General features: G+C 35.7%; 1 protein-coding gene across 1 annotated transcript; it reads right to left on the bottom strand.

Moving 5' to 3' along the window:
• Positions 1-24: 24 nt before the first annotated feature.
• scarb2b (scavenger receptor class B, member 2b) lies at positions 25-27,968 on the bottom strand. The gene is made up of 13 exons (XM_065243609.2): positions 27,830-27,968; positions 19,753-19,929; positions 13,127-13,287; positions 11,392-11,539; positions 11,110-11,304; positions 9,733-9,824; positions 9,529-9,648; positions 5,793-5,971; positions 4,061-4,179; positions 3,879-3,952; positions 3,743-3,794; positions 3,354-3,506; positions 25-1,502 (listed from the first exon to the last, which is right to left on the bottom strand). The coding sequence occupies exons 2-13, from the start codon at positions 19,873-19,875 to the stop codon at positions 1,386-1,388; spliced, it is 1,533 nt and encodes a 510-aa protein (XP_065099681.1). The 5' UTR covers positions 19,876-19,929; positions 27,830-27,968; the 3' UTR covers positions 25-1,385.
• Positions 27,969-27,973: the final 5 nt, after the last annotated feature.

The following is a 27,973-nucleotide window of genomic DNA, read 5'->3' as shown; positions in this document are numbered from 1 at the left end:
TTTATAAAAAAAAATACAAATGTGTGTCTTTCAGAACGTATTTTTATTGGATTTTCTTATAAATCCACAGGAAAATAGTTTAATTTATATACAAAACTGTACAATTATTTGTGCAGTCTTAATATATCTAGAAACACAGAAATCTAACAGCTGGAGAGATTCAGTTGATATCAAGATACCTGAAAGGGAAACACCTGAATGTTACTTCTGCTGGCTCATATACAGACATTTTTTGTGCTTGAACTTAAGGTCAGATGCTTGTAATAACTTTATAAATACTACAGTAAATATGGGTTTGATGTGAAATTGATTTTGAAGTCAACTATAAATCATCTATAAAACAAATCATGGATTGAACTCATATCTGGCATGTCAGGAAAACAATATAAACAAGCATTAACTGAATTAGAAACAATCATTAATAGTGTACATATAAGTGCAATATCATAATAAACCCTTATTTATGTGATAATATGATGTGACTTTATTAATTCTTGTTATGATGAAAAAGCCAAAATAAACACATTAAAACTGAACGCACAACTTGATCTGCTACCTCCAAATATGAAAATATACAGATTGATAATTAAAAACAATTCTTGTGAAGACTTCAGAAAGTTTTCTGAAATATGAATTCAGTAACAATAAAACAATTGCAGCTTTTCTGCCATCCGGTCTAGTAATGCTAGCAGATCTTGGTACTTCATTTTAAAACTTGAGCATTGAAATAAAAGACTTTTTCAAATCATTCCGAAACTTCAGCATTCTGAAAATAACACATTTAAATGAACATAATTATGAGTTGATTAGTATTGTGAATGAAATGACTAAGGACATTAAAGTATTGATTTCCCTACATGACAGCAAATCCCAAATAATTCAACTTTAACTTTAGTATTTTAGATAAATCATAAATTATTAAGATAAAAAGGCACAATTGCTTCAGTCTTCAGTGGATGCAGTCTGTCATACGCTAAAAGCACTTCACTTTTAAAAAAACGCAAATCTAGTTTACATGTTAGCTACAGTCCTGATGAATAAAATAGAGACTGAATACTTTTATAAAACAGATGCTGAATACTTCATTCTGAACAGTGCAGATTCACATCAAACCTTCATCACCTGACGCACACATACAGGTACACATTCATCAATCTCTTCAGTCATTCATGTTCAGATGATGAATGAATAAATGCACTGTAATGTACAGCTCCAGTGCAGAATTAAAGTCATTGTGCTTCAATCTTAAAAGTGAAGAAATCTTACATCTCTTACACACATGACACATGACCTTAAAAACTAGTAACACACACACACAGACACACACATACAGAAACACGCACGCACACACAATCACACACGCACGTGCACGCACACACAGATATTTAAGACTTTTGTAAATCCACAGGTGTTAGTCCGATGTAGGTTCCGTTCTTCTCCTCTGGGTCGTCTGGTTTGGCACTTACAGGTGTGTACGCTGTGTCTTTCTGTGCAGATGAAGGCTAAACAAAAAAAATTGAAAGATGAGAAGATAAATATCCTCGTATCAAAGATCTGTGATCAGTTCAGATTCAGAGTAGATTATCAGTAGGTTAATAAAGCAGTCTGAAGCTGAAATTAGGCTTTACATTCAGCAGTAAATGCAGACACACTGCTAAACCAAAATCTAACTTCATGTATAAACACTCACAGCATTTCTGCAATTCAACAGCTATTCAGTCTACATATTAATAAGACTAGTAGTGTTATTCATTACAGGAATCCATCCGACACTTAAACCAGAAATGTGTAACTGAGTTGACTTTGGTGAAATAGTGTGGTACTTAATGTTGCATACTCTTTCATTAAATCATTTTACAAAATGAAAAAATCATCTGCAACAAATGAAAATAAGGACAATAAAATAAGAACAAATCAAGAAATTAGACTCTAAAAATGGCTGGGTTATTTTTGACACATAATGGGTAAATATTGGACAGAACACACACTGTAAAAAGTGTTTCTGTGCCTTAGTAGATTTAACAAAGATAAAACGAGTAAACTGTAATAAAAAAAATGTAATTGTTTTTTTAATCAAAATTTGAGTTAAAATAACATAAAAAGATGAATAATTTGAGTAATTCAAAATGAACACTTTATTGAGTAAACTCAGCTTCATTTTATCATCTTATAATCCACTTTAATTTGTAAGAAGGAAATTAACTTAATAATTTTGTGTTGAAACTACATGAATGATTTTAGTAAACATAACTAGGTAGACTCGTAGCTCCCAGCATGCTTTTGCATGGGACTGCATTTGGACAGTGAAATTTAAATTTAAACGCTATTTTATGTGTTTTTAACTAAAAAGAAAGACTTTTTAGTGTTTAATGTTCATTTATCTCCGAGACTTAGAAGAGTTTTTGTTTCATCTTTGAGTTTTGTAGTTAAAATTGTTCAGAAGTGCTTGCGCATAGACTGCATACTGAAGTATGTCGCGCTTAACAGCTGCCCAAAACTAAACTGGGTGGGAGCGTTGATTGAATAAACAATTCATGCCGTCATCTCACAGAAAGATAAAGTCTAAATCAATCTTTATGGAAACAACAACAAACCATAAAAAAGTTACCTGTACCAAGAAAAGTAAATTAAATTGAGTAATACTAGAACTATTAGTCAACTCAGCTTAATTTTGTTGCGTTTGTATTAAGTAATATTACAGTGTTTATTATACTTAAAAAAGGCGACAAGTTGACTCAACTTAAAACATTGAATGCAGCCACTTGTCTTAATTTTTATAAGTTAGATTTAGGTGTTACTTTTTACAGTGAAAAATGACCTAGTGCTGGGTTGTTTTAACCCAACTGCTGGGTTATTATACTCCATGGTTGCATAAAAACAACCCAACATTGGGTCATTTTTTTAACCAAGCATAAGATCATTTTAACCCAGCATGTGTTCTGTGCAAGAATTCTCATTAAAACAGCACATGCATGGAGAAGCGCTTTAAAAAGCACAAAAACACAGAATCTCTATGCGCTTGACAGGACACACATTTTATCAAAATTATCTGGTCTTAGCAAGAATTCTCCTAAAATCAGTCGGTTATGTCTTAAATGTCTTTAAAAGGAAGAAATCAGATGTGTGTATGGATCCGTGCTTATATGGTCTTAAAGTGACACTACCCTAAAAAAAATCAAAAAATGATTTGCATTCACACATTGTGTTTTGAGCAGTGAGACTCATTTGTGACTATGAATGTGAGATCTGTTTCAAAGCACAACCATCACACAACCTTTGATCTTCCTACCACAAAATGTCACATTTTTCACATTTTTGGGTTTGGTGGGAGAGTTCTGAACTTTCACACGAACCTTATGTTGTTTGGTTCGGATGTAGAGGATGATGGTGATGAAGAGCAGAATGACTCCCAGAGCCACGAAGATAAGCGGGAAATATGTGACCAGAGTCACGATCAACAACAGCTTCTGAATCCTTGCAGCCGACGCGTCGTCGATCAACACAGACTGTGAAATGATGATTTACAATCAGATTTCATCCAAACAAACAGATATACTGATCTAGAGTCAGTTTTATCTTAAATTTCTGAAAATAATATAATATATGTAGATTAAAAGCAGATGCACTATTACTCTTGGGAAATGTTTCCAACTAAACTCTTAAAGACAAATGTAAAAGTGTCAAAATGTGATGTCATCATTGTGGGCGGAGTTTACTCCGTAGATTCAGTGCTTTCTCTCACCTCATTCATGAACACAATAGGGAAGATGGTGTTGTTCAGATTCTTGGTCAAACTGAAAGCAAACAAAAACACAACGGCCTTTTTAAACCACTCACGACCACTTATCAGCATCTATAAAAGAGGAAACATCACTCACGGAAAGCCGGTTATTCTCTCCAGACGGATGTTGATCTGAGCTCGCTTCATGGCACGCACAGGCAAGCCCATCGTCTTAAGATAAACAAGAGGAAAAGTGTATGAGGATTTTGTAAGATTAAACAAGTCTTTAAGAGAGAAGCTGATTATATCCTAAAAACTGCAGGGTCTGATGCTGCTTACAGGATTCAGATCCAGAAACGTCTGATGACGCTCGTGTAATGGAGAAACGCCTTCGATGGCTTCCGAGTACTTCTTATCACCCAAGTTAAAGTGAGCAAATGAGACGACCACAGGAGCTCCTGAGATACACAAACACACACACACACACACACACATACACAAACACATCAACAGTCAGAGACGTCAGCATCTTCAAAAGATATCTTCTCATCTGGATATAAAGGCCATTAAACGGTTAAAGGATTCTAAACAATCCCAACTGAGACATAAGGGTCTTATCTAGCCAAACCATCCTCATTTTCACCATAACAATAACTTGTGGACCATTTTAAACAATAAACTGACACAAAGACATTATTATTATCATTCCACATACAACAACATCTCTTGTAAACACTGGAGCAGTAGTTTCACATACATCATCTGTGACCTTTTCACATGATTAGGTAATATGCTGGTCCGTCACACGACTAGTGCAAGACGAGAAGTTGTGGTTTTAAAGTACATTTTTATTGTTTTAGTGAAAATGAGGATGGTTTCACTATATAATATTCTTATGTCTCGGTTGGGATGGTTTAGGGTCCTTTGAAGCTGTATTGAAACTGTAAACTGTTGAGGTCCATTACAGTCCATTATATGGAGAAAAATCCTGCAATGTTTTCCTCAAAAAAACTTAATTTCTTCTCCACTGAACAAAGAAAGACATCATTCAACAATAACTGTACCGTACATTATACAATATGGTTTAAAAAGAATGTATAAAATTGTATAAAGAATACTTTTGCTGTTGAAAATATATTTATATGTCAAATATATTTCCAAAATTGCTAAATTAAATTTTTTGTAAACATATTTCAATATTTATTTCAGTAAATATATTTTTGGATTTTTTTATACGGTACACGTAAATGAAAATATATATTTTTGCCATATGGGTTATAAAAAAACTGTACATTTCTGCAGTACGTTTATGAGAATTTGGCCATGTCAGAATTAAAAAAATCTTAAAGCTCATAAAAATATAAATTGCATATTTACACAAAAAATGCTCGGTTATTTTCAATCCAGCCTTGTGTCAAAAATGGACAAACCCAGCTGTTGGGTTGAACTAATCCAAGAAATGTTTATTTTTGACCCAACAATGGGTTAATAGTCCTTACAGATGTTGGCGGTGTGTTTCTCTTATCTAAAGCAGAAATCCTTCTCTTCTTTTAACAATGCCATCTTAAATACTCCCGTGAGACAACAAGACATTCATCCTGTCATGATGTTAAAGAAAGAAAACTTCCTCTCATTACAGAAAACTTTAACCTTCATGCAAGCAACACGTGAGGACCTCTGTAGTCTTACTGGGACAGAGGTGAAAGTTTTCCAAGAACAGTGTGTTGTGTTGTGTTGTGTTGTGTTACTGAACACATGATGAAGTTATTTCACACACACCTGTTCATCTCAATGACCGAATGCTTTGGCAATATTGTAATCTTAGCTCACATGAGAACGCAGTATCAACTAAAACTGTAGATAAGGACAAATTAACACAAGGACAAAATGTGTGGAAGTAAGATAAATGTAAATCAGATATATTGACACTTATCTGCCACACCGGGAAGGAGATGAAGGAATGTTCAGGCTTGTGATTGAGTTATGCTGTGGTTGATCATACACACATCATGGTAATATTTATTTAAAACACAACCCATCATGCTTGAAATGATTCAGAAAGTGCACGCACCGTTACGACAGACAGACACATCCACCACACCGTCATCCAGACATTTGTCTTGCGTAACACAGAATCCTTCATTTTCAGGATTGTTTTTTCCACTGGCCAGTGTGGCACGAGGCGGCGTGAAGCGATAAGCAGGGATTCCTTTAACTTTCACTTCCTTCTCAAACAGCATGTGGATGGACCTACAGAAACAACCGGAGAACATCAAGATTACTTCAACGTCACACAAAACACAGAAAGAAAACTTTGTTTCTTCATGAAATAACAAAGCAGTACATACAGTACAGTTAGTTAATGTTTAAGTGTAGAGTAGAACTAATAGTATACACTAGTAATGCATTGATCCAGGACTGGATTAACACAATGATTTTAAAGGTCTAGTCATTGCAGAGCTCCAGACTAACTTTTGTACTAGGAGCACTGTAGCCCCTCAATAAAATTTTAGGAGCAAAGGCAGAAGATTTAAGAGCACATCTTAAATCAGCCTGCAATGCAATTATTCATATTTTTCCCCAAAATAACTGCATTACTGAGTAATGAGATGATTGTCATGCACTGTAAAAAAATTCCGTAGAAATCGCAGCTGGGTTGCCGGTAATTTACCGTAGATTTACATTTATGTTATTTACTGGCAATAGTTTGTTCAAAGTTAAATGAACATTAAACATTTACAAGTCTTTGTCTTTACAGAGTAAAACTAAAAAAACAGCATCAAGCAAAACATTCTGGGAAACAAAATCTGAAGCAAAAAACAGAAAAAGGTTGATGATGATTTCTGATTCCCAGAATGCTTTGCATGAGGCTGTTATTGTATAGTTTTATTCTGTGAAGATAAAGACTTGTTAATATTTAAAATTTATTTAACTTTAAACAAACTCTTGCCAGTAAATAACATAAATGTAAATCTACGGTAAATTACCGGCAACCCAGCTGCAATAACATTGAAATTTCTACGGACTTTTTTTACAGTGTGGCTATATACTTGTATCCTTTACATGTTTCTCATCTTCTATTCAGTTTTCCTGCACCAGATGTCTAAGACCTTTATTCTCATCTATAATGTTTTTGGTATTGATTTAAAAGTTTTCCTGCTCTCTCTATCTCTCCTTTCAATATCTAATGACTTGGTGCCTTCTGGCGGTTCTGAGATGTGTTATGATGTGTTTGACTTCATGGTTGCATAGAGAGCCCTCGGTAAACTAACTGAGCGCATTGTGACATAAAACGAGTAGCATGGTGACGCATTCTGCAAATGAGCGGTAAAACCCCGGTCGTGCATTTCGTTTTTGTCATGGGTGATCATCAAAAGTGGGAAAAAATATTTATAAGTTTTGATATAACTTAAAAAACAAGTCGAAATTGCTAAACTTAATTTGTTAAGTTAAAGTAACATAAATAAATTGACAGAAATGCTGCATTGTTTTACAGAGATTTTCTTCATGAGCAAAATGACCTAAGAAAATAAGTTTTTAGATAAAATATAAAATAAAATTTAAGTGAATTTGTGCTTAAAACAAGCAAAAGTATCTGCCAATAGGGAACTTTTTTCTTAAACACTTAATTCAAGAACAAATACTTCAATTCAAGAAAAATTACCCCATTGAATTTGTTTGCTTGTTTTAAGCACAACTTCACTTAATTTTTAATTTTTGTCTAAAAATAGACTTATTTCCTTAGGTCTAGTCTAGTTTTTAGACAAAAATATCAAATTTAAGTGATTTTGTGCATAAAAGAAGCAAAAAATCTTGAACATTTTTCTTAATCACTAAATTCAATAAAAACGTGTTTACCGCATTGGCAGATTTTTTGCTTGTTTATAGCACAAAATCACTTAAATTTGATATTTTTTGGTCTAAAAACTAGACTTATTTTCTTGGGTCGTTTTGCTTATCAAGAAAAAGCATCTTCATTTAAGAATTTTTAGATAGTTTTACTGAAAACAAGACAAAAATCATTTTTTGCAGTGTAAGCAGATCCTCAGATCCATGATCACTGAGCCCAGAAAGATCCAATGAGCATCTGGAGACCTCAGAAAAGTTCCTGTGTTTGTAAATCTGTCTGTAATCTGAAGGAAAGGCGCTCTGCTATGAATCTCACAATCTCAGCGCGCCTGATGGGTGGGAAACAAGTGGACAGAACCCAGCTGGCTGCTTAATGAAATGATGTATAAAGGTTATACACGTTGTTCTGATGACCGCCTTTCCTAAGAAATCCAGGTTAGGAGTCGATGGGAAAGAACAAGAACTCTTCTGTCTGCCAGCACAATAACTCGAAGGCTCCGGTGTTTTTATGATCAACTGGGTTAAAAGTATTTTGAAAACATTCCAGTTAGGAGCCCACGCACACAAACCACATGTGATCAGGCCGTCACGCTATGATAGATGGATTCTTTCCACACAGAACAAAGGTGGGCGGTGGGCACTTTCCCCCTGAAAATAGAGCTCAGGAGTGAGATGAAGGTCAACAGGACTACAGGTGAAAGGTCAAACTCGGGATTTATGGGATACAGCGTGCATCATTTGTCATAGATCACTATCACAACCTCACACTCTTACATTTATAATTCACTGATGAAATTAAAACAAAATAAATTATAAGTGTGGGAGGATCGGACCTTTGGGCTCATTTCTCCTCGGATTTGTCATTGGTTGAGAGGTTAAGAACCGAGTTTTACAAGCATCACTTCTTCTTTTTCTCACATATCCTAATTTTCAAAGGAAATCTTTGACATTTGGCTACTTAAAAATAAAAAAAAATATCTTGAACTGTGTACATCCATTCAACTGTTATGCACAAGCACTTTTGGAACAAATGATGCAAAATGTCATTATGCTACTTTATACTCCAAAAAAGTGCTTTTGAAAAAACAACTGCTGGCAATTTTGGTCTCTTGCTTAAGGAGTGACCATCTGATGACAGCAAACTGAAAGAAATTATAAAACTATTACATGCATTGAAGAGCCTGGTGAAATAATATTACTGACCCACAAACTACTTATAAAACATTTATCTCAGAAAATATCAATGGAGAAAGATGCCTGGAACCAACAGGACCCTAATACACCATACTAACCAACCAACCAACCAACCAACCGGCCTTAACTCCACAAAGACTTTTCACTAGAAAACACTTCCAACAAAGATAAACCAGCATTTGGTGGAGATCTGAACTCAAATGGGACCGAAACGTTGTTTGTGATCTATGAAACTCTTTTGTTGTTTTTTGAATATTGACCACATTTGTCTTTCTTCCTACACACTTTTTACCTACAGGTGATTGTAGATATGAAACCTGAAAACAGTTTGGTGGATGCAGGTGAACACACATACTGTAAACTTGAGTTTATGATCTGTGCCATGTGTGTGACCTTGAGCGATAAATCTCTTTAACAGATGCCTCGTCCTTTATGTCACAGCCTGTTCTCTTCAGACCTCCGGATGGTGTGTGATTTATTGTCTTATTATTAATAAAGCCCTCCACCCAAACACAAACAAACAATGAAAAAAAAACAGCCCACCACTGTAACTGTGTGTTCTGCCAACACGACTCCTGAAATAACCACAGGTAATACTCACACTGAGACACAATGACAAACTATGTAGACATCATTGTCCAGTAGATGAGCACAGATTAAACACAGTTACAGGATCTCCAGAGAATTGAAATAAGTCACATTGTCACAGTATCACGGTGATGACCTCTTGTACAAAAAGCGTGACAGATCGTTCATGAGTTCACCTGCAGAGGTCGGATGTGAAGACATTCACACGCTCGTTTTTATCCAGAAACGGATGAAAGGCGCTTCCGTCGGATCCATTGATCATGTTACTCTGATTGGTTTTCCAGAACGACAACTTTCTGAAACACAAAAGCAGATTGTAATGTGAATGTGTGATTTTAGGATTTACATGATGAAGGTGTCGAGGGTGAATGCGTCTTTACTTTTGCCCCTGCCAGCTGTAAATGCGACCAAAGTCCAGATGGTTTTGCTCTCCGGTGTGATACACAAACTCTCCATCATTACTGCCATTTTTCTGATGGCACAAGAAACAGATGCGTACATTTACACAACAAACTAACAGAAGACAAAATTTGACTATTGAATATTTATGATTAATCATGACATTAAAGTGGCCATGGCATGAAAATCTGACTTTTTCCATGTTTAAGTGCTATAATTGTGTCCTCAGTGCTTCTATCAACCTAGAAAATGTGAGAAAGATCAACCCAGTAACTTAGTTATGGTAAACCATTCTCTACAAGAACATGAAAAAATAGGTCGTTGAAATTTGGCTCTCCTTGTGATGTCATAAGGAGCTCTTATTATAATAATACCGCCTTTTAATCTGCACTATCCAACCACAGCACTGCCATTTAGTGCAGAGAAAAGCACAATTGAGTTTTAATTGCAACAAACCACCATCATTGTGATCAGTGTTTGAATTTCATCAGCTCATTTGCATATTAAAGGACACACCCAAAACGGCACATTTTTGCACACACCTACAAAGTGGCAATTTAACATGCTATAATAAATTATTTATATGGTATTTTGAGCTAAAACTTCACATATGTGCTCTGGGGACACCAAAGATTTTTTTGACATCTTAAAAAAACACCTTTAAAAGCTCAGGTTTTATGTATTTAAATTTGTATGTCTTTTTCAGTTTCTAAACACATAAATGTTAGAAATGTATTGTTGAAACACACTAAACAGACTGTGAACTATGTAGTACTGAACTGTGGAGATTAAACCGTTTCTCCACATTTCTGTTTTTTTTAGGATTATTGGGGAAACCTGCCATCTCTAAACTTTCAAATACCCTTGCAACCTGAATGGATGTTTGTGATTGTGTTAGGGGTGGGGCCATGCTCGGTGGCTCCAGTGCATCATCGAGTCACCATTTTAGCCCCGCCCCTAACACAATCACAAGCATCCATTCAGGTTGCAGGGGTATTTGAAAGTTTAGAGATGGCAGGTTTCCCGTGTGTGGGTGTGGTTTCAGCTGACACACCCCCAGAGAATCCTACCTGTTTTCCAAGATTTTGAGAACTGATTTTATTTATTTGCCACTTTTTTAACCATTTAAACCATTTCGGGTGGTTAATATCACATTTTTCTGTGGTGTCATAAATTGAGAAAACATTTAATATTGGACTTTAAGTCTTTTGAAGGCTCACACAACACAGGATAAGTTATCACAATGCATTGAGTCATTTAACAGTCTGCTATGAGCTTTCAACAAAACGTAAACATATCTGATGGAGTACAGACCGGACGTTTATTCAGATGATGATTAAAGCTTAAGTCAAGGCTACCTTGTACATGAGACCGAAGTTCTCGTCCACCTCCGGCCTCATGATTTTGAGTTTAGTGAGCAGCGGATCCTTAAAGCCCCACAGCATCTCATTCACCGTGTGCGTCATGAACATGGTTGTGCCGAGCGAGTTGATATACATCGATATGCCTGAGCGCAAAAAAAATCCTGCATCTTTGAATTTATTAATCACGGCCTGTTTAGGAGAAATGAGAGCGTGAGAGAGATGATGAGCAGAATATGAAGGTTTATGTGTGAAGATCATCTGGCGAAAGTGTCTCACCACAGCTGGGATGTTCACCGTGGTCACCAGATCTACATCGGGGTCTCCGACTGACCTCTCGGGGAGAAAGACGAAATACTTTGTTGTGTAAGCAGAAACTTTTGTTCCATTGTCCACGAAAGTCACATTTTCTTTGGGCCTGTATTGTCTAGAGACAGAAACACAAAAGATTAGGATTGCATTTAGGCTCAGGATTGCATTCAATTCAGGACAGATTTTTCCCTTTTGTAAGTCTGCTAAATGCCTAAATGTCAATGCAAATATATTTCTATGATCTACAATGCTCCTTTATATCGTACAGATGGTTGCAGAATTTGAATAACGTCTTACGTATGACCACGACTTACAGCAAAAGAATAAAATATCCGCTCAGATTCACATACGAAATATGAGAATAGAGAGACTCTGAACACAAAAGCTTTCAAAGAAACAAATCACGCCAAAACAAACACAGCTGAATAACAGAAAGACTTCAGACATCCACATAATCATCATTTAACCTCATTTCATTCATATTTCACTGCACATTAGATGTTTTAGGTGTTATTGGAGAGCTGATCGATTCATTTTCTGTTTAACTTTTAACCAGTTGAGTTTAATGCAAACAAACAGTTGTGTGTGTTCTTGGTAAAGCAGTAGAAAGGGAGACTTTGACATTTGTTTAAGCAAAAGAGTCTTGCAAACAAACACATTTCAGTCCGGTCTGATAAAACTCAGTCAAACTAAAACACAACTGTTAATGTCATGAGGATTTCATCTACTAAAGCTGGACTAAAATCAACTTTTTAACACATTATTGTACATTTATTAATCCAGCAGATGTTTCTATTTAACTTTATGTAATTATTAACAAAAAGTTTGAATATGGTGCCGGTTTGGAAACTCTGCTCTATTGGGAAGCTAAAAACAAAAACACATCTCAATAAAATGTGAACCATGTGTCAAAATAGGTGCTTGCTGCACATGCGTGGAAAGGGTTTATGATAAAAGAGATGCTGACGTTCACAAAATACTCACAAGACACTAACTTAACACTAAATTACACATGAGATTAAGCGAGTATCTGGCAAACGCGAGCGTCTCTTTTATAATAAACTCATTCGATGCGTCTGCAGCAGACACGTTTTTAACATGATGTGCCAAACGCATATTTTGACATGAGGAGCCACATACATGTTGTGACGAACTTTCCATCGTGTGCCCTTGAAAAATAAGTCACCGGCCGCCACAGCGGTGTCCAAAAATAATCCTAACTCACAAATAAATGAGAGCAAACACCTTGTCATCACTGTTGACATTGATGATAAAAAACAAAATAAAGACTGAAAAACTCATTTCTGCAGACCACACATGTGTAATAATATTTAGGAATGAATAAAGTGATGATTTCAGTGTTTATTTCTGCAGTTATTCTTGTCCTGTTGAGTTGATAAAGCGATAATGAATAACTCTTCATGTTTAAGGCTGTGGGTGTTGCATTCACTGAACTGTTATGAATGTTTTCTGTATTAATATTTCTCTGAAGAGTCTTTAGTCTCTCAGGCCACAGGTTACGACTGGATTCATGCACATGCCTTAAAAACATGACTGACTGACCGCACCTTTTAAAGAAATCCATCAGGCTTTATGTCCAAATCAATGTGTAGGATCGGTCATAAGGATCTCTCTGAGGTCTTCATTAGTGATTTATCTTTGGTATTTTTTATTTTAGGAATATTGACATTGAGCTTCATACCTGAAGGTGTATGGACCCATTTCAGTAACTTGAGGTTTAGCTTCTCCTTTCAGGAAGGCATCTGGATTGGTAATATTGAAGAAGAAGAACTCTAGGAAAATCGGAGGAGGTGGATTTTTCCAGTTGGCAAAGATTTTACTACCTTCTGTCAGAGTCACCTCCTAAACACACAAACACACAAACATGTGATGTTTAAAAGCTTTAAAAAAAACTAATCAAAAGATTTGAATCATGAAATCAGCTTCCCACTTTGAAATGACATCTGATGACTGATAATGTCATAAAAAAGCCTCCTGACCTTATAACAACATTTGACATTTTGTCTTCTCATATACTTGAACATAAACACAGCTTAATTCTCCAAATCCAGAACTTCATGAATCTTATTTCAGCCAGAGAACCTAGAGACTCATTGGAGACCCAAATAATAAACCACTATGGCCAGATTTACTAAATGGGGCAAATTAGCGCAAGAGAGTGCAATTCCAAAAAAGCGCCGATTGGAGTGTTAATGTGTGCTGGTTATTTACTAAAAAGGCACAAATTAAATATCACAGGCGCAACAGCTGATTTCCATAATGACCAACACAATCTACTAAGAGCAGCACAAATTAGTTCAGGGTTGCATATAAGCAGAGCTGATGAGGTGCAGGTGATCTACTAACACCTGATGAGCTTGAGTTCAGCACCATGGACATCACAGCGGAAAAATCAGGGTGTGAAATAAAGATGAAGATTTACAAGAACCTTATGAATCCTAGTGAATCCTCTTTTATTCACTTCAGCAAATAAAAACTAACATGGCTTGCCAAACAATATTTTTGAATAATATGTTAATCTGGCATTAAAAACTGTTACGTGTTAAAAAAATCCTCTGCATTGTATCACGCGCTCTCTGATCTCCGTGATGCCTCCTCTCATCAGCAACAATTGCAGCTATTTCAAGCACAAAATTATTTAAGACATACTTTTTCTGCATTAAATAATGGCTCAAATACAGTTATATCACACGCACAAACATTAGTAAATTGCATTGCATAAATCATTTAAATAATCTCCTCCCATAAATTTTGCATCTAAAAGGGAAACTCCTAGAAATGCAATAAGGTCAGTCATGATTTCGCAAAAATAACTAGACCACACAATTTCTGTATTTATTACCCTGTGATTCTTTAGTAAATCCTGACAGTCGTTATTTAACAACAAAATGATGGTTTGCAGTGCACTGGCACAAGCTGTTAGTTAATCTGGCCCTATGAATGCAATAAACGTTCAAGTATGTAACATTTATCTGTGGCTTCAAATCTGACTGAAATATGGCCGAAATATGAAGACATTGAATTACACAAGCATTAGAAAGAGTCACTCAACGACACTCAAATGTTACTCTGATCTCAGCTTTAACCAGTGAGCACTATGGCATCAGGTTCAGGGTGATTGGGAACAGACATTATAGGGCAGAGATCACAGAGAACAGAGGTCCAGAATCACTTCAATGAGTCAGCAGCGCTCTGATCCGTTATTTCACAAGACTTCTGGTCTGGTGTAGTAAGTCTGGTGAACTTTAACTTATTCTTGACCAACTACAGCCTGCTTTTCTATGAGTGACATTTAGTGAATCAGCCTTAACCTTTTCATTTTCACAACTAGAAAAGCTTACTAGAGCCTTTATTATGTTTGTGTATAGATGTACAGTGGCAAGATAAAGTATGTGAACCCCTAGGAATAAAGTGGTTTTCTACAGTGATTTGCCATAAAATGTAATCTGATCCTCATCTAGGTCAAAATAATAGACAATGTTCATTAGCTGAAAACACACAAATAATTCTAGAAGACACCCATTAAACATTCACAGTGCTGGAGGAAAATGTTAGTGAACCATTAGATTTAACAGCTTGTTAAACCTCCTTTGACAGCAATGACTTCAAGCAAGAGCTTTCAGTCGTTCTGAATCAGACCTGCACATCGGTCAGAAGGCATTTTTGCTCATTCCCTTTTACAAAACCACTTCAACTCAGACACATGTGTAGGATGTCTGGTGTGAACCACTCTCTTGCGGTCATCTCTACGAGGTTAAGGTCTGATGTTGACTATAGGCCACTGTGGTGAATTTACATCAATGCTTAAGGTCATTGTCTTGCTGAATCTACCAACTTCTACTGAGCTTCAATTGGTGGACAGCCACCCTGACATTATACTGAAGGATATTTTGTTAAACTTGGGAACTAATTTTTTCCCTTGATGATGGCAAGTGGTCCAGGCCCTGAGGCAGCAAAGCATGCCCAAATCATGATGTTCCCTCCACCATACTTCACTGTTGGGATGATTTTTTGATGTTGGTAAGCTGTGCCCTTTTTGCCCTATTGTATTTTTTCCAAACAATTTAACTTTTTTCATTAGTCCATAAAATATTTTCCCAGTAGTACTTAGGAGTCATCTTGGTTGTGTGCCCACTTCTAGGATGGTGCCCACTTCTAGGATTTATAGACAGTTTGTCAACTGATGGATGTCTAAACATTTGGAGATTGTTTTGTATCCCTTTTCAGCCTTATGGAGTGCAACAACTCTTGATGGGATATCTTTAGAGAGGAATGGTTCATAAGAGCTGATGCTTCTTAAAATGTTTAAGTGTCTTTTATCAATCAATGTAGCACTTAACCACATCTTTGAATTCATTTTATTTCTGACACAAATTAACTTTCATTAAAGTAATTTGTGTATGGGTTCACTTACATTTTCTTAAAAAGTGTTTTAAAAAAGAAACAAGAAACTAGAGTTATTGTGTGTTGCCAGCTTATGCACATTGTGTTTGTCTATTGTTGTGACCTTAATGAGAATCAGATCACATTTTATGGCAAATTACTGTAAAAAACAGTTCATTCCTAGGGGTTCACATACTTTTTCTTGGGACTGCAGGTGTAACGTCTGTGTTTAATGATGAAGATAATGAAGACGATGAAAAGTGTGTCATGTAACTCCCTGCTCAGTAAGCATGTATGAGTCGGCAGTCACACTAATCACAATTATACGTTATTTCTATGGGAAACCACTGAAATCACACAAACACACAGTTAACACGGAGAGCAGCACTGATTGATTCAGCACTTGAACCTGATTCATTCAGTGCGCACACACACACACACACACAAACACACACACAAACACACGCGATCACATGAGCAGCAGATTACAGTCATTCATTAAACTCTTTTTTTACTTCTTTATTCCTGCAAAAATCCTAAAACTGCTGATTAAAACCTTCAAAAGAAATACTTTACTGAAACACGGCCCTCCTGAACAATGAAGTGTGTGTTCATCCAAACTTTGTATTTCTTTTTTGTACAATTAAAAGATAACACATTTGCCACATGAGTTGAAAAAAAAACAGATTTAAAAAGGGATCCTGATAGATTTCATTCATAAATTGGGCTATAGAAATACATAAGTGTGATGTATGCTGTTGCTAGGGTGTGATTGTCATTGCAGTACAGATGTCTATATTATGTGATGATGTGTAGATGTTTTTGTAGGATTGAATCTCTTCTCTCACATCTCACCTCAACAAATCTCATGATCTGAGGCTCTAATAATGAAAACCGCGCATGTGTGTGTGTTATAAATATACAACTTTCAAAGAAAGTTATAAATACACAAACATGTCCAGTGTTAAAGAGCTTGAGCTGTGTGTTTAATCTGAGCACTCACATTGTCTTTAACCCTCATAAGCAGTGTTGGGGGTAACGCATTACAAGTAACATGCATTACGTAATAATATTACTTTTCTGAAGTAACAAGTAGTAAGTAACGCATTACTTTTTAAATGTTCACATTAATATTTGAGTTACTTTTTCCAAAAAAGTAATGCAAGTTACTTTTTTAGTTTAATTAATTTGATAAAAAAATGATGTACTGAATTAAACTAAACGTAGTCACATTATGCACTCCATGCGTACACGCCTGTGTGGGAACAGTTTGAGTCAGAAACTGAGATGAAAGGCCAGAGCTCGACATTTTTGTGAGGAAATATGCAATTTCTGAATGCAGAACTTTTCAGTCATAAAAAACACCTGCAAGACCTGAAAGAGATCAAGCCTCAGCCAAGAAAAAGTAAAGCAAAAGTAACTAAAAAGTAACATAAGTACTTTTCATGAAAAGTAACTAAATAACACAATTAGTTTTTTGGGGAGTAACTTAATATTGTTATGCATTACTTTTAAAAGTAACTTTCCATAACACTGCTCATAAGCAGAGTTCCATGGGGGTAAAAATGACCCCAAAAATTAAAAATATATAATTTTTTTGTTTACCTCCTATCTATACATTAATGCTTTGTCTACCACAAAATTACACAATTAGATTGCCTGTTAAATATACAATTTTTAATGAAAAATTCACATAAATTATGATCTAAATTTGATTTAAATTGTTTTTAGATATTGATCTAGATGTTATGTGTTGAATTCAGCCATCAGGTGTTTAGAAAAAAAACATAAAAGAATTAAAGTTCAGGAAATAAATCATTTTGACCAGCAGAGACCCATTCATTTTACTGGATGTGGCCAACTGCTCACATCACTACTTTATTGATACATTTTGTGTATTTATGTTTATATAAACATTGGAAAGGACTTTAAAAATAAATATTATTTAAATAGTAGATTTTTTTTGTAGTTTTTGATGAATTTTGAAATGTTTGTTTTTACAAAATGCCACAGAAATTTGATTTAATGTAAGTGTGTGTGTGTGTAACTTTGTCTTTCTGCATGTCTGTGTCTTTTTTGTTTTTAAGTGTCACTTTATCTTTGTGAGTTTGTGTGTGCGCGTGTGTGTGTGTGTACGCACCTGTTTGACCATTAGAGCCCACAACTTTACATCTTTGTTCTGCATCTGTGGCTGGTTTTTTGGCCAAATTCTACAAAAATCCTTTCTGTGGCAGTCATACCTTGTGTGTGTGTGTGTGTGTGTGTGTGTGTGTGTGTGTGTGTGTGTGTGTGATTGAGCAGGTCTTTTCTATATTGCATTTGTGCTCTAGTACCAGGCCTACTGTTCTGTGTTGACATTTTCAAATTTATTCTGGATGCATTGATTTTTTTTTTTTTTTTTTGAAAAATAAAAAGGAAAAAAAATGATTTTTTTTGCATTTTCCATTCATTTTCAATTGGGGTAATTTTTACCACCAAGAGTCTATTTAAGTAAAAGAAATACACCCCCTTTAGAACGACAGAATCAAGCTCAGTTTTTTATATAAATATTGACAGATAGTCCAGAAAGTCACAAAATCTTATTCCACTGAGATGAAGGGAACCATGTTTTTAACTAAAGAAAAGTGGCTTGGGGGCAAGATTGACCCCAAGGGTCTTATAAGGGTTACTGAAAGAGTGAGGACAAAGGTGAAGTACACACAAACAATATACACATACATACACACAATAAAACAAACAAACACCCATACAGTACAATATATATGTTACTTCAGAATAAAGAGACTTCTCCAAAATCTTCTGCTGTTCATGATGTGTCATTTATATTTGAAATGAATAACAGCTTACTGTAAGAAATGTTTATCTGAAATATAGTGTTTATATGTGTTTATAGTGTTTAATCTACACTATAATCAACAGAGGTTTTTTGTCTAAACATGGGCGGTTCAAAGTAAAATCATTCAGTGAATTCATAGGCAGGAGTGTGTGTTGTTATTCTGGGCTCTTGGTTTGACGTTGCCACCTCCTAACACTTAAATTACTACTCTGACAACACATGCACACATCTCATCTTTACTACATCACGCTTCAGGCTTTGACTCAAGTTTCAAACCACTGCACATTTATCTCTGTAGTCAATGTATTAAAGGAAACCAAATGTTTGCATCCGTAATGTGAATCTTTCTCAAGTGATCAAGAAGATTCAATGTAGAGGATTAAAACATTACATGAAAGACATAAAAAAGAGAGTGAAGAAGAGCTTTCATGAAGAAAAACATCTACACGCCCATAACTCTAGTGAACAACATACACACACACACACACACACACACACACACACACACACACACACACACACACACACACACACACACACACACACACACACACACACACACACACACACACACACACACACACACACACACACACACACACATACACAAGAGCACACATTCACACAGAGACGCATCACTGCTACCGACCTGCATTTCACACATTAATCAAGTTCACACAATGCGTCTCCTGTTATACATGAAACACTGCAGCCAATGACATTTACATACAGTGAGTACAGTAGAGAGACGTCTGAATCTGCTCTGTTAAAGAAAAGGATTTCATTCCATCCAACACAGTGAAAAATCACAGAAAGTTTAGTCAACAACATCCAAACTCTTTATTCTGCATGTATAAAAGCTGAAGTGTTCTTCATGCACTACTGAACAGATTTTACCCTGACATCACATTAAATGTGTTCACAGCTCTCATCAGGTTTATCATGTTACATGAACTCACTGTGAGTAAGTGTGTGCTCGGTGTTTGCTCATTTCCTCATGCTGGAGGTTTTATGACCCACATGTGCGGGTGAGAAGCATGTGCACACATCATATAAGCTCAGGCTTTAGATTAAATAGACTTTCTTACCTTCTTTATTTTGTTGTGTATCATATTCTGGAAAAGTCCAGACACAAACAGGACGATTCCAGCGATGAGAAGGAGGACGCTGATAATCCCAGTGGTGTATAAGCAACATGTGTTTCTCCTCATGGTGATGGTTCAGTAGTAAAACTCAGATCAGCTTCAGGAAGATGAATGTTTGTTCTGCACACACAAACACATGAAAGACTTTGAGATCTCAACCCTGATAACACTGAGCTGTAACAGATGGGATTTCTCCTGTAACACTATGAACACAAGACACGACTGAACTCACTCCAACACACACATCTCTATTTGAATGAATGATTACAGTGAGGGGGGGTGGCACCACCAACCACACCATGAGGAGGAGCCGAGAGAGAGAGAGAGAGAGAGAGAGAGAGAGAGAGAGAGAGAGAGAGAGAGAGAGAGAGAGAGAGAGAGAGAGAGAGAGAGAGAGAGAGAGAGAGAGAGAGAGAGAGAGAGAGAGAGAGAGAGAGAGAGAGAGAGATGTTTGTAGTTGTTGAAACGGTTAAACTGTCAGATCTGCTGATTTCCATCACAATGCCTGAATCATTTTAGGACAGAGTTTGAGATAAGAATGTAACATTAGAATATAAGGAAACAATGAAACACTTTTTGACTTTGGCTCTATCATTCAAAAAATATTTAAGTTAGATAAATCATTTTCTACACAATTGCTACAAATGAACACTTAAAGTTTGTTTGTGCAATCTACCGTTATCATTAATTACACCGAAAGTGACAGGAGTGCAAGCGTTACCCTATAGGTGGTTTTATTGTAACAAACAAAGGGTTTGTTGTAACACCTGCTTTAGTTTAAACAGAAATAATTTAATAAAATTCTGTTTATATACTAAAGGTGGATATTGTTTCTATATCTGCCTATAATAGATAGATATCCACACATTCATCCATCCATCATCCTTCATCTAACCATCATTGTAGTATGCTGCAAAGACAAAAAATCATAATTTTGAGTTATTTCCCTTGATATTGTATTAACAGTTAGCACTTTGAAGTAACGAGTAAAGTAACGCATTACTTTATAAATGCACACATTAATACTTTAGTTCCTTTAAAAAAAAAAGAAATGCAAGTTATTTTTCAGTTTAATTAATTTTATAAAAAAATTACTGAATTAAGCTGAACTTGGTCTTTTGAATGCTTTCTTCTGATTGGCTGAGAAATTATCCATGGGTGTTGATTATTTTTCTGTAACTGTGGTATGAGAAATAATTCACTCCGGTCCTTTGAATTATTTAAAATAATGCACACCTGTGGTGTAATTCAACGGCCCGTCGTCAATTATTCCTTATACAACATATAAACGTAAATAATAACCCAAACCCTGATAAAACAATGCCGTTATCCTAACTGTCTTTGCAAAATATATTTTACAATGCATGTGAGATTTAATTACATTTATTTGAAGTTTACGTACAATGTTTGTTTAGAGATCCGAGAACAAGTGTTGTGTATTTTGTAAGATGTTATACCCAGGGGTTAAATTGGGATTTGTTATGTGGGGGGGCTCTGCGGGGAGGGGTACTTCAAGGGGTAACATGTTTAAAACTGATGATAGATAGCAAAGCCACTGGTGTGTTTCAATGACATTCTGGACCGCTGATAGGATTTGATAAGTTTTAGCTTTAAAGCTGTGCCAGAGGTTGACCCAAAATATTTTAAAAAGAGCTTCTGAATTTTAAATGATGCAAATCTATGAGTTTGACACCCTATATCCATTTGTTAAATTAGCCATAGAGATTCCCTATGCTGATCAGCAGCTAAAACAATCATATAGTTAGGTTTGATTTGTGTAATCAAAATACATTATTTTATTCAACTATACAATAGTTATATCCAGTGTTATCCTTAACATAATGTAATTAGATGAGTGACATACATACTTTAATCCTTTACACGTTTCTATGAAGAGTATGTCTTATATGTGAGTATGTCCATAATGAATGAAAACCCATTATTCCCTTCGCGTCAGTGCACACGCACCAGCGCAGCGGGTACACTGGCAAGAGCAGAGCGCGACCTTCAGCCTATGTGCCGGGGCCCCGGCCCAATTTAAACCCTGGTTATACCACCGGTCTGTCGAATGCTGTATTCTGATTGGTTTTGAAATTTTCCATGGGTATGCATTATTTTTCGATAACTGCACACCTAACTTGTCAAATGTCTTAAAAATAGGCACCAGATCAATGTTTGTGGTAACCGTGGTATGAGCGGAATAATTGACTCCGGTCCTTTGAATTATTTGAAAATAATGCAAATAATGCTTCGCGCCGTGCCACATTACCACCTTGGGTGTGCATTATTTTCATATCATTCAATGGCCCGTCGTCAATTATTCCGCTTATACCACGGTTACCACAAACATTGATCTGGTGCCTATTTTTAAGACATTTGAAAAGTTAGGCGTGCGGTTATTGAAAAATAATGCATACCCATGTAACATTTCTCAACCAATCAGAATACAGCATTCAACAGACCCGTGGTATAACATCCTTTAATCATTGGTCTTTAAAAACGTATCAAATGCTGCAAAACTGATAAATAACATTGTGAAAGTCAAGGACACACACTCTCTTTCTCTCTCTCTCTCTCTCTCTCTCTCTCTCTCTCTCTCTTTCTCTCTTTATGGTGTAACGTTCATGCACTCCCCTCATAACTTCATTTTAAACTTCATAACCCTGGCTCTGAACTTTTCTCTGATGAGACCTCTGAGCAAACATCTACTGTCTGATATTTCTTCAGCTGTTCAGTTTTCTGAAAGTTTGCTTTATGAAATTAAGGAAGTTTTCCCAGTAAAAGCTCACGTGCTCATGGGGAAGTATGCGACCTACATTTTTCCTACAGATTCTTATGAACAAAGACGACCTCTGATCTCTAAATGCTTGCCACAGTCAGTGGTCATTCAAGATCATCTAAGGGTTGGGGTGTGGATCGCCCCGCTCAAAGAGAGAGAGAGGAACTTACCCTTTAACTCAGTGACGGGAACATGTTTGTTAAATAACTGCATGTGCAGGACTCTGAGCAAACAGTCAATACACAATAACAGGATCATACACACAAACAAACAAACACACACATACACACACACACACACACACAGTTCTTTGAGTCTCTTTCTTTGATCCTGTAAGTTGGTTTATATTTATATCACAGTAAGTGTGCATCACTGAAGGAGTGTGAGGATTATTTTTAAGTGAATTCAGAAGTCAAACTGTATATGCACTAAAATAACATCGAGACCAGGGGTTTACAAAATGTCAAGGACATACAAATATAATGAACATTTTTGAGGAACCCCTCCCCAAAATAAATATAATATATTTTGATGTATAATGAATATATTTTTGGCTACACTCAGAGTAATGCTGGATGTATGAAGGAGTGAAATAAAGAAAACACACAAAGCAATTATAAATATTTCTATAATGTTTGTAGCAAGAAATGAAATAGAAACACCTAATGAATACATTGTACAATTTTTCTTAGGGCCTTTTTCTCTGAAAAAAACCCCTGACTTAGTCAAACAGAGAAGTTCAACTTCACAGATGACGTCACGAGACTCTGTTACAAGAGTGTCAGGAGATCAGAGAAATATTTAAATCACAAGATTACAAGATTAAGACACAAGATAACAGTTAAATATATCAGATCACTGACACCTGCTGGTGATGATGAGCCCTGTGTGTGTGTGTGTGTGTGTGTGTGTGTGTGTGTGTGTGTGTGTGTTGTGTTAGTACTGATTTACACACCTGCATCTACACAACACAACAGCAGACCCACACTGAGCTAATGTGTAGCAGATCTGTGGAGTTTTTAAATAATTCAAGAGTTGCTGATGATAAAAATCTAATGAGTTGAGAGAGACACATTACATTAAGAATCCATGTGGAATTGGAATTAAAGTGTAGTATAAAGGGCTGAATGGTCACATTCACTCCACAGAATGGGTTTTTGTGGTCTCTTCAATGCATTTGGAGCTTACAGACAGTTTGGTTCAAACAATACAGAGTGGTTGTCAAGGGGATCTGATGGGAATGAACCTCAGGTCCTGTGGTCGGGGCCCCTAAGGTTCTGCATGGCACAGTTTACTAATCTGAGTCTGAGGAGGGGCGGCGGCTAAATCTTGAGAATGTGGGCGACTGAGTCTGCCTTTCTGTCTGTCTGATCTCAAGCCACCACCCAAAACATCAACACATTTCAGAGTCTTATCACAGCTTCTGAACTTCACCATAAATCAATCAAAGCGTGAAACCCAACAAAAACCCCAACAAACCACTAATATGAGATTCACATTATAGTTCTGTGCAGCTGGCGAGGGTTTATTTTATCCAACAGCACTTCCTAATTTGTAATAAGTATAAACAACAAATGTCTACACAATGTAACATTTTCAGTTTGAGCTATAGATTAATCCACAAGCTCAAATAATGACATTTACAAGTGTCGGATCAAAGGATTAGCGGCCCCTGCGACACAGACGTCATACATTAACAACAATGGAAGTTCATGGACCCCTGGGTTGACGGATGGGGCCTCCATCGCATGTTTTCAGGTCAGTGATGAAAGATTCACTGTTGTGTTTTGTTAAGGGAGGAGTCGTGTGTGTTTGAATCACATGTGATCATGAAACAACAATCAAGTTCAGGGGCCCCTGTACTCCTCCAAAACTCTGACTGAGACCCTTCATTATAAACTCAGCTTAAATACACAGAAATCAAACAAATCCATATGTGTGTGTGCGTCTGTTTGTGTGAGACCGTTTGTGCGTCTGTTGGGGGTGTGTGTGTCTGTCTCTGTGTGTATGTCTGTGGGATCTTAGGGATTCTGGGTTAATTCATTAACCAATGAATCATTAACTATTTAGAGACCAAGCCACAACTCTCAAAAACAATACAGACACACACACAAAGAGACAAACACACAGAGAGAGAGAGATAGACACACACACACACACACACACACACACACACACACACACACACACACACACACACAATGTATATTTTTCTAAGAGTCTTGAGGGTCCAGCAGGGGTTTTTAGAGGTTAATTTTAGGAAGTGTTTCCCGCTATTGAAAAACACAATAATGGGAAAACTAAGACAGTATGTATAGACAAACATGTATATATATACACTGTAAAAAATAATATGCCCCATCTACTCAATAAAATTGTGGCAACAGATTACAAGCAATATCATTAATTACATTAAACAAATCAAAATTGATTTAGATTTAATCTATAAACTCCTTAATATTTACATATTCAAAAAGCCAAACTGCAATTTGCAATTAAATTTTTTATTAAAATTTAAACAAAAATATTGGGTATACTAGACAAAGATCTAGCACTATACAATAAAAAATATTATGTGATATCTACCCAATAAAAGTGTGGCAACAGATTACAAGCAATATCATTAATTAAATTCAATAAATAAAAATTGTGTTAGAATCACTCCATAAACTCTTTAATAGTAACCCATTCAAAAAGGTAATCTGCAATTTGCAATTAGAAATTAATTTAAATTTAAACAAAATATTGGGTATACAGGACAAAGACCTAGCACTATACAATAAATTCTATTCAATTATACTATTTTAATTTAACATCATCCATTAATATTTTTATTAGTAATGAGTATTATATCTGATTTCAGAATGACAGACAAAGATGAATCAATTCTTATTTTATTGCAGTCAAAAGAACAGGAAAGCATCTCATTTTAATGATGTATTTGTAACAGTGTAAACTTCAAAAAGTATTTTACAGTCTTTAAAGAAAACCGTCCACATTTCCCGACGAAAGGTTCCATGTTTGTGTTCTGTTACATTGATTCACACCCAGAAAATCAGACAGCAGTTTAGACTTACTGTACTGTAATCAGTTCATAAACTTTGAAGAATCCAGCTCCAAGAAAAGTTTCTGAAACACCTGAAAAGATGCCTGGGATACTGGAGATTCAATGCATAGATCCAAGGATAAAGCATGCCCTGTGAACACCTTTAAGGCCTCAATAACAATTCCAGCATCCTTTGGGCTTCCACTCCTAGAAGATCCATTCTTTACAATTACAGCCATCACAAGCTGCTCAAGTCCCGCCTCTTCATCTTTATCCTGCAACATTAAACAGCAAATATGTCTTAAAACCTTTATAAATGTATACAGCTTGAATATTGAAATAATCCACACATTAAACTTGTATATTAAAATGTTTTAAAGAAAACTGGAAGATATGTGCAATGGAGTTCATCTGAGTTTGTGGCTTATTAGGTATGTTTGAAATGTGCAATAATATTGAAAACTGATAAAAAAAATTCTCATTGGAATCACAAATAATATCAAAAAATGTTTGAAAAGATATATAATCTATATTTATAATTAGGACAAATCTTTTCCCTACATTTTTTTCTGTCACACGACAGTCACATATTTATTTGTTAACCAAGTTACTCACATGTGTATATACACACACATACACTATATACACAATATAATATGTACAATTTATTTATTTAATAATATTCCTCACCTTTTGTTGTGAATAAAGTTCTCCCTCAGCAATGTTTCACGTTGTCTGCAGGAAGCTGCAGTATGTTACAGGCCTTCATGAACACACAATTTAGATAATAGGTCGCGAAATTAATAGTGAATGTTCAATTTACATTATGTAGAAAGCTTAAACATTTTAAAAAGACAACTTATACATTTAATATCTTACTCACCTTTTGTGGAATTAAATGAATAATGTTATATTTCCCCTCAGTAATGATACTGTACTCGCGGGAAAATTCAACACAGGGCGTCGCAATTGAGCACACAATTAATTTACAGCGAAGAATAGTTTTACATTACCAATTTATTCGAATATAGTTAACACAAAACTAAATAAACCGAAAAAGACCGCAGTAAAGTCACATTTATTTTTATAACACGAACCAAGCGAGAGAGCGAGCAGAATTTGTCATAATAGATACATACATGATACATATCTATGAGAGTTAGTGATAAGAGAACCCACCCATTCAGAGGAACAGTATGATTGGTCAGTTTTTCTGTCACTCAAAATGAGTTGCATCTGGACCACCAATCGCAGCATGCGAATCGACGAATGCATCCTAGATATGCGACCTCCTGGGTCCTAAAGCTGAAGTTACGTCCAAACCCAGTTCATATTAATCCTTATTGTAATTAATATTTACAAATTACAAACAAATTATACAAAGAAACCCTGCTTATAGACTTATAAGACTAAATATTGCCCGTTAAATTTACCCGAAATGAATTTTATCCACAGTTTAAACACTACATTGACGTCACAGCCAGCGGAGATTTTCAGCGACACTGGCCGAGGTGAGGCGACGTTGTCCGGTATATTTACGCGCGGAGTGCCCGCTGATTATCTGGAGCTCCCATCGCCACAAAACTCGAAGGAAATGTTTAAATAGGCGATATCTTTATGAACCTACTGCAGATTCTTGTTTAAAAAACATACATTCTCGACTGAAATGCTTTCAAAACTTTGAATTTTGGCACATAACAGAAATATTTCCTAAATCCGTCTGCTCAGCGCTCACGACCTGCAATACAACCCGGAATGGTTTTTGATTTAAAACAGCTCATTAATATTACGTTGGATTTATTCAGTATTCGCTACATGCGCAGATACACAATAAGAATAGCTAAATCCTTCACAAAAACAATAAGTTGTTTTTATTCCAGTCATTTTTAAAGAATTTTAACACAAAAAAAATAACAAACTACATGAAATTAATTTTATTAAATAAAGTTTACATATTCAGTTTCATAAAATCTACAAGCCTGCAGAATGACTTTTTACAGTGTAGAGAGAGAGCTGTAGTGAACACACATATACAGACTCTGAAAACACAACACACACGCAATTATTTAATTAATTAATAGTCTCTATAATAACAATTATCATAATATTTTAAAGTAATATGTCTTGTAATTTAACTTTAAACTTTACATATGTTAGCAAAAGCCCAGCAGTTCAAATCTTCAGAAACATCTTACCTTCAATAAAACCTTCAAAGAGATCCCACCATAATCAGTTTCATCTGAGAACTTCACATCTGAGGCTGACAAAACCAAAACAGAAACAAAGACATGCAGAGATATTACAGAGTTGTATGAAAATAAAGTTTGAGGTTCAGAGAA

Source organism: Paramisgurnus dabryanus, chromosome 18 (assembly GCF_030506205.2).
Source record: "Paramisgurnus dabryanus chromosome 18, PD_genome_1.1, whole genome shotgun sequence".
NCBI classification, from domain to species: domain Eukaryota; kingdom Metazoa; phylum Chordata; class Actinopteri; order Cypriniformes; family Cobitidae; genus Paramisgurnus; species Paramisgurnus dabryanus.
The sequence above is the reverse complement of the archived record's forward strand: the minus strand, read 5'-3'. Positions and strand labels throughout refer to the sequence as shown.

Excerpts from the sequence above, each read along its gene's own strand:
- scarb2b (XM_065243609.2), bottom strand. The coding sequence starts at position 19,875 with ATGAGGAGAAACACATGTTGCTTATACACCACTGGGATTATCAGCGTC. Across the intron at positions 9,825-11,109 it reads ACTTCGGTCTCATGTACAAG|AAAAATGGCAGTAATGATGG; the intron begins GTAGCCTTGACT and ends TTGTGCCATCAG. Across the intron at positions 1,503-3,353 it reads TCCGAACCAAACAACATAAG|CCTTCATCTGCACAGAAAGA; the intron begins GTTCGTGTGAAA and ends TTTTTTGTTTAG.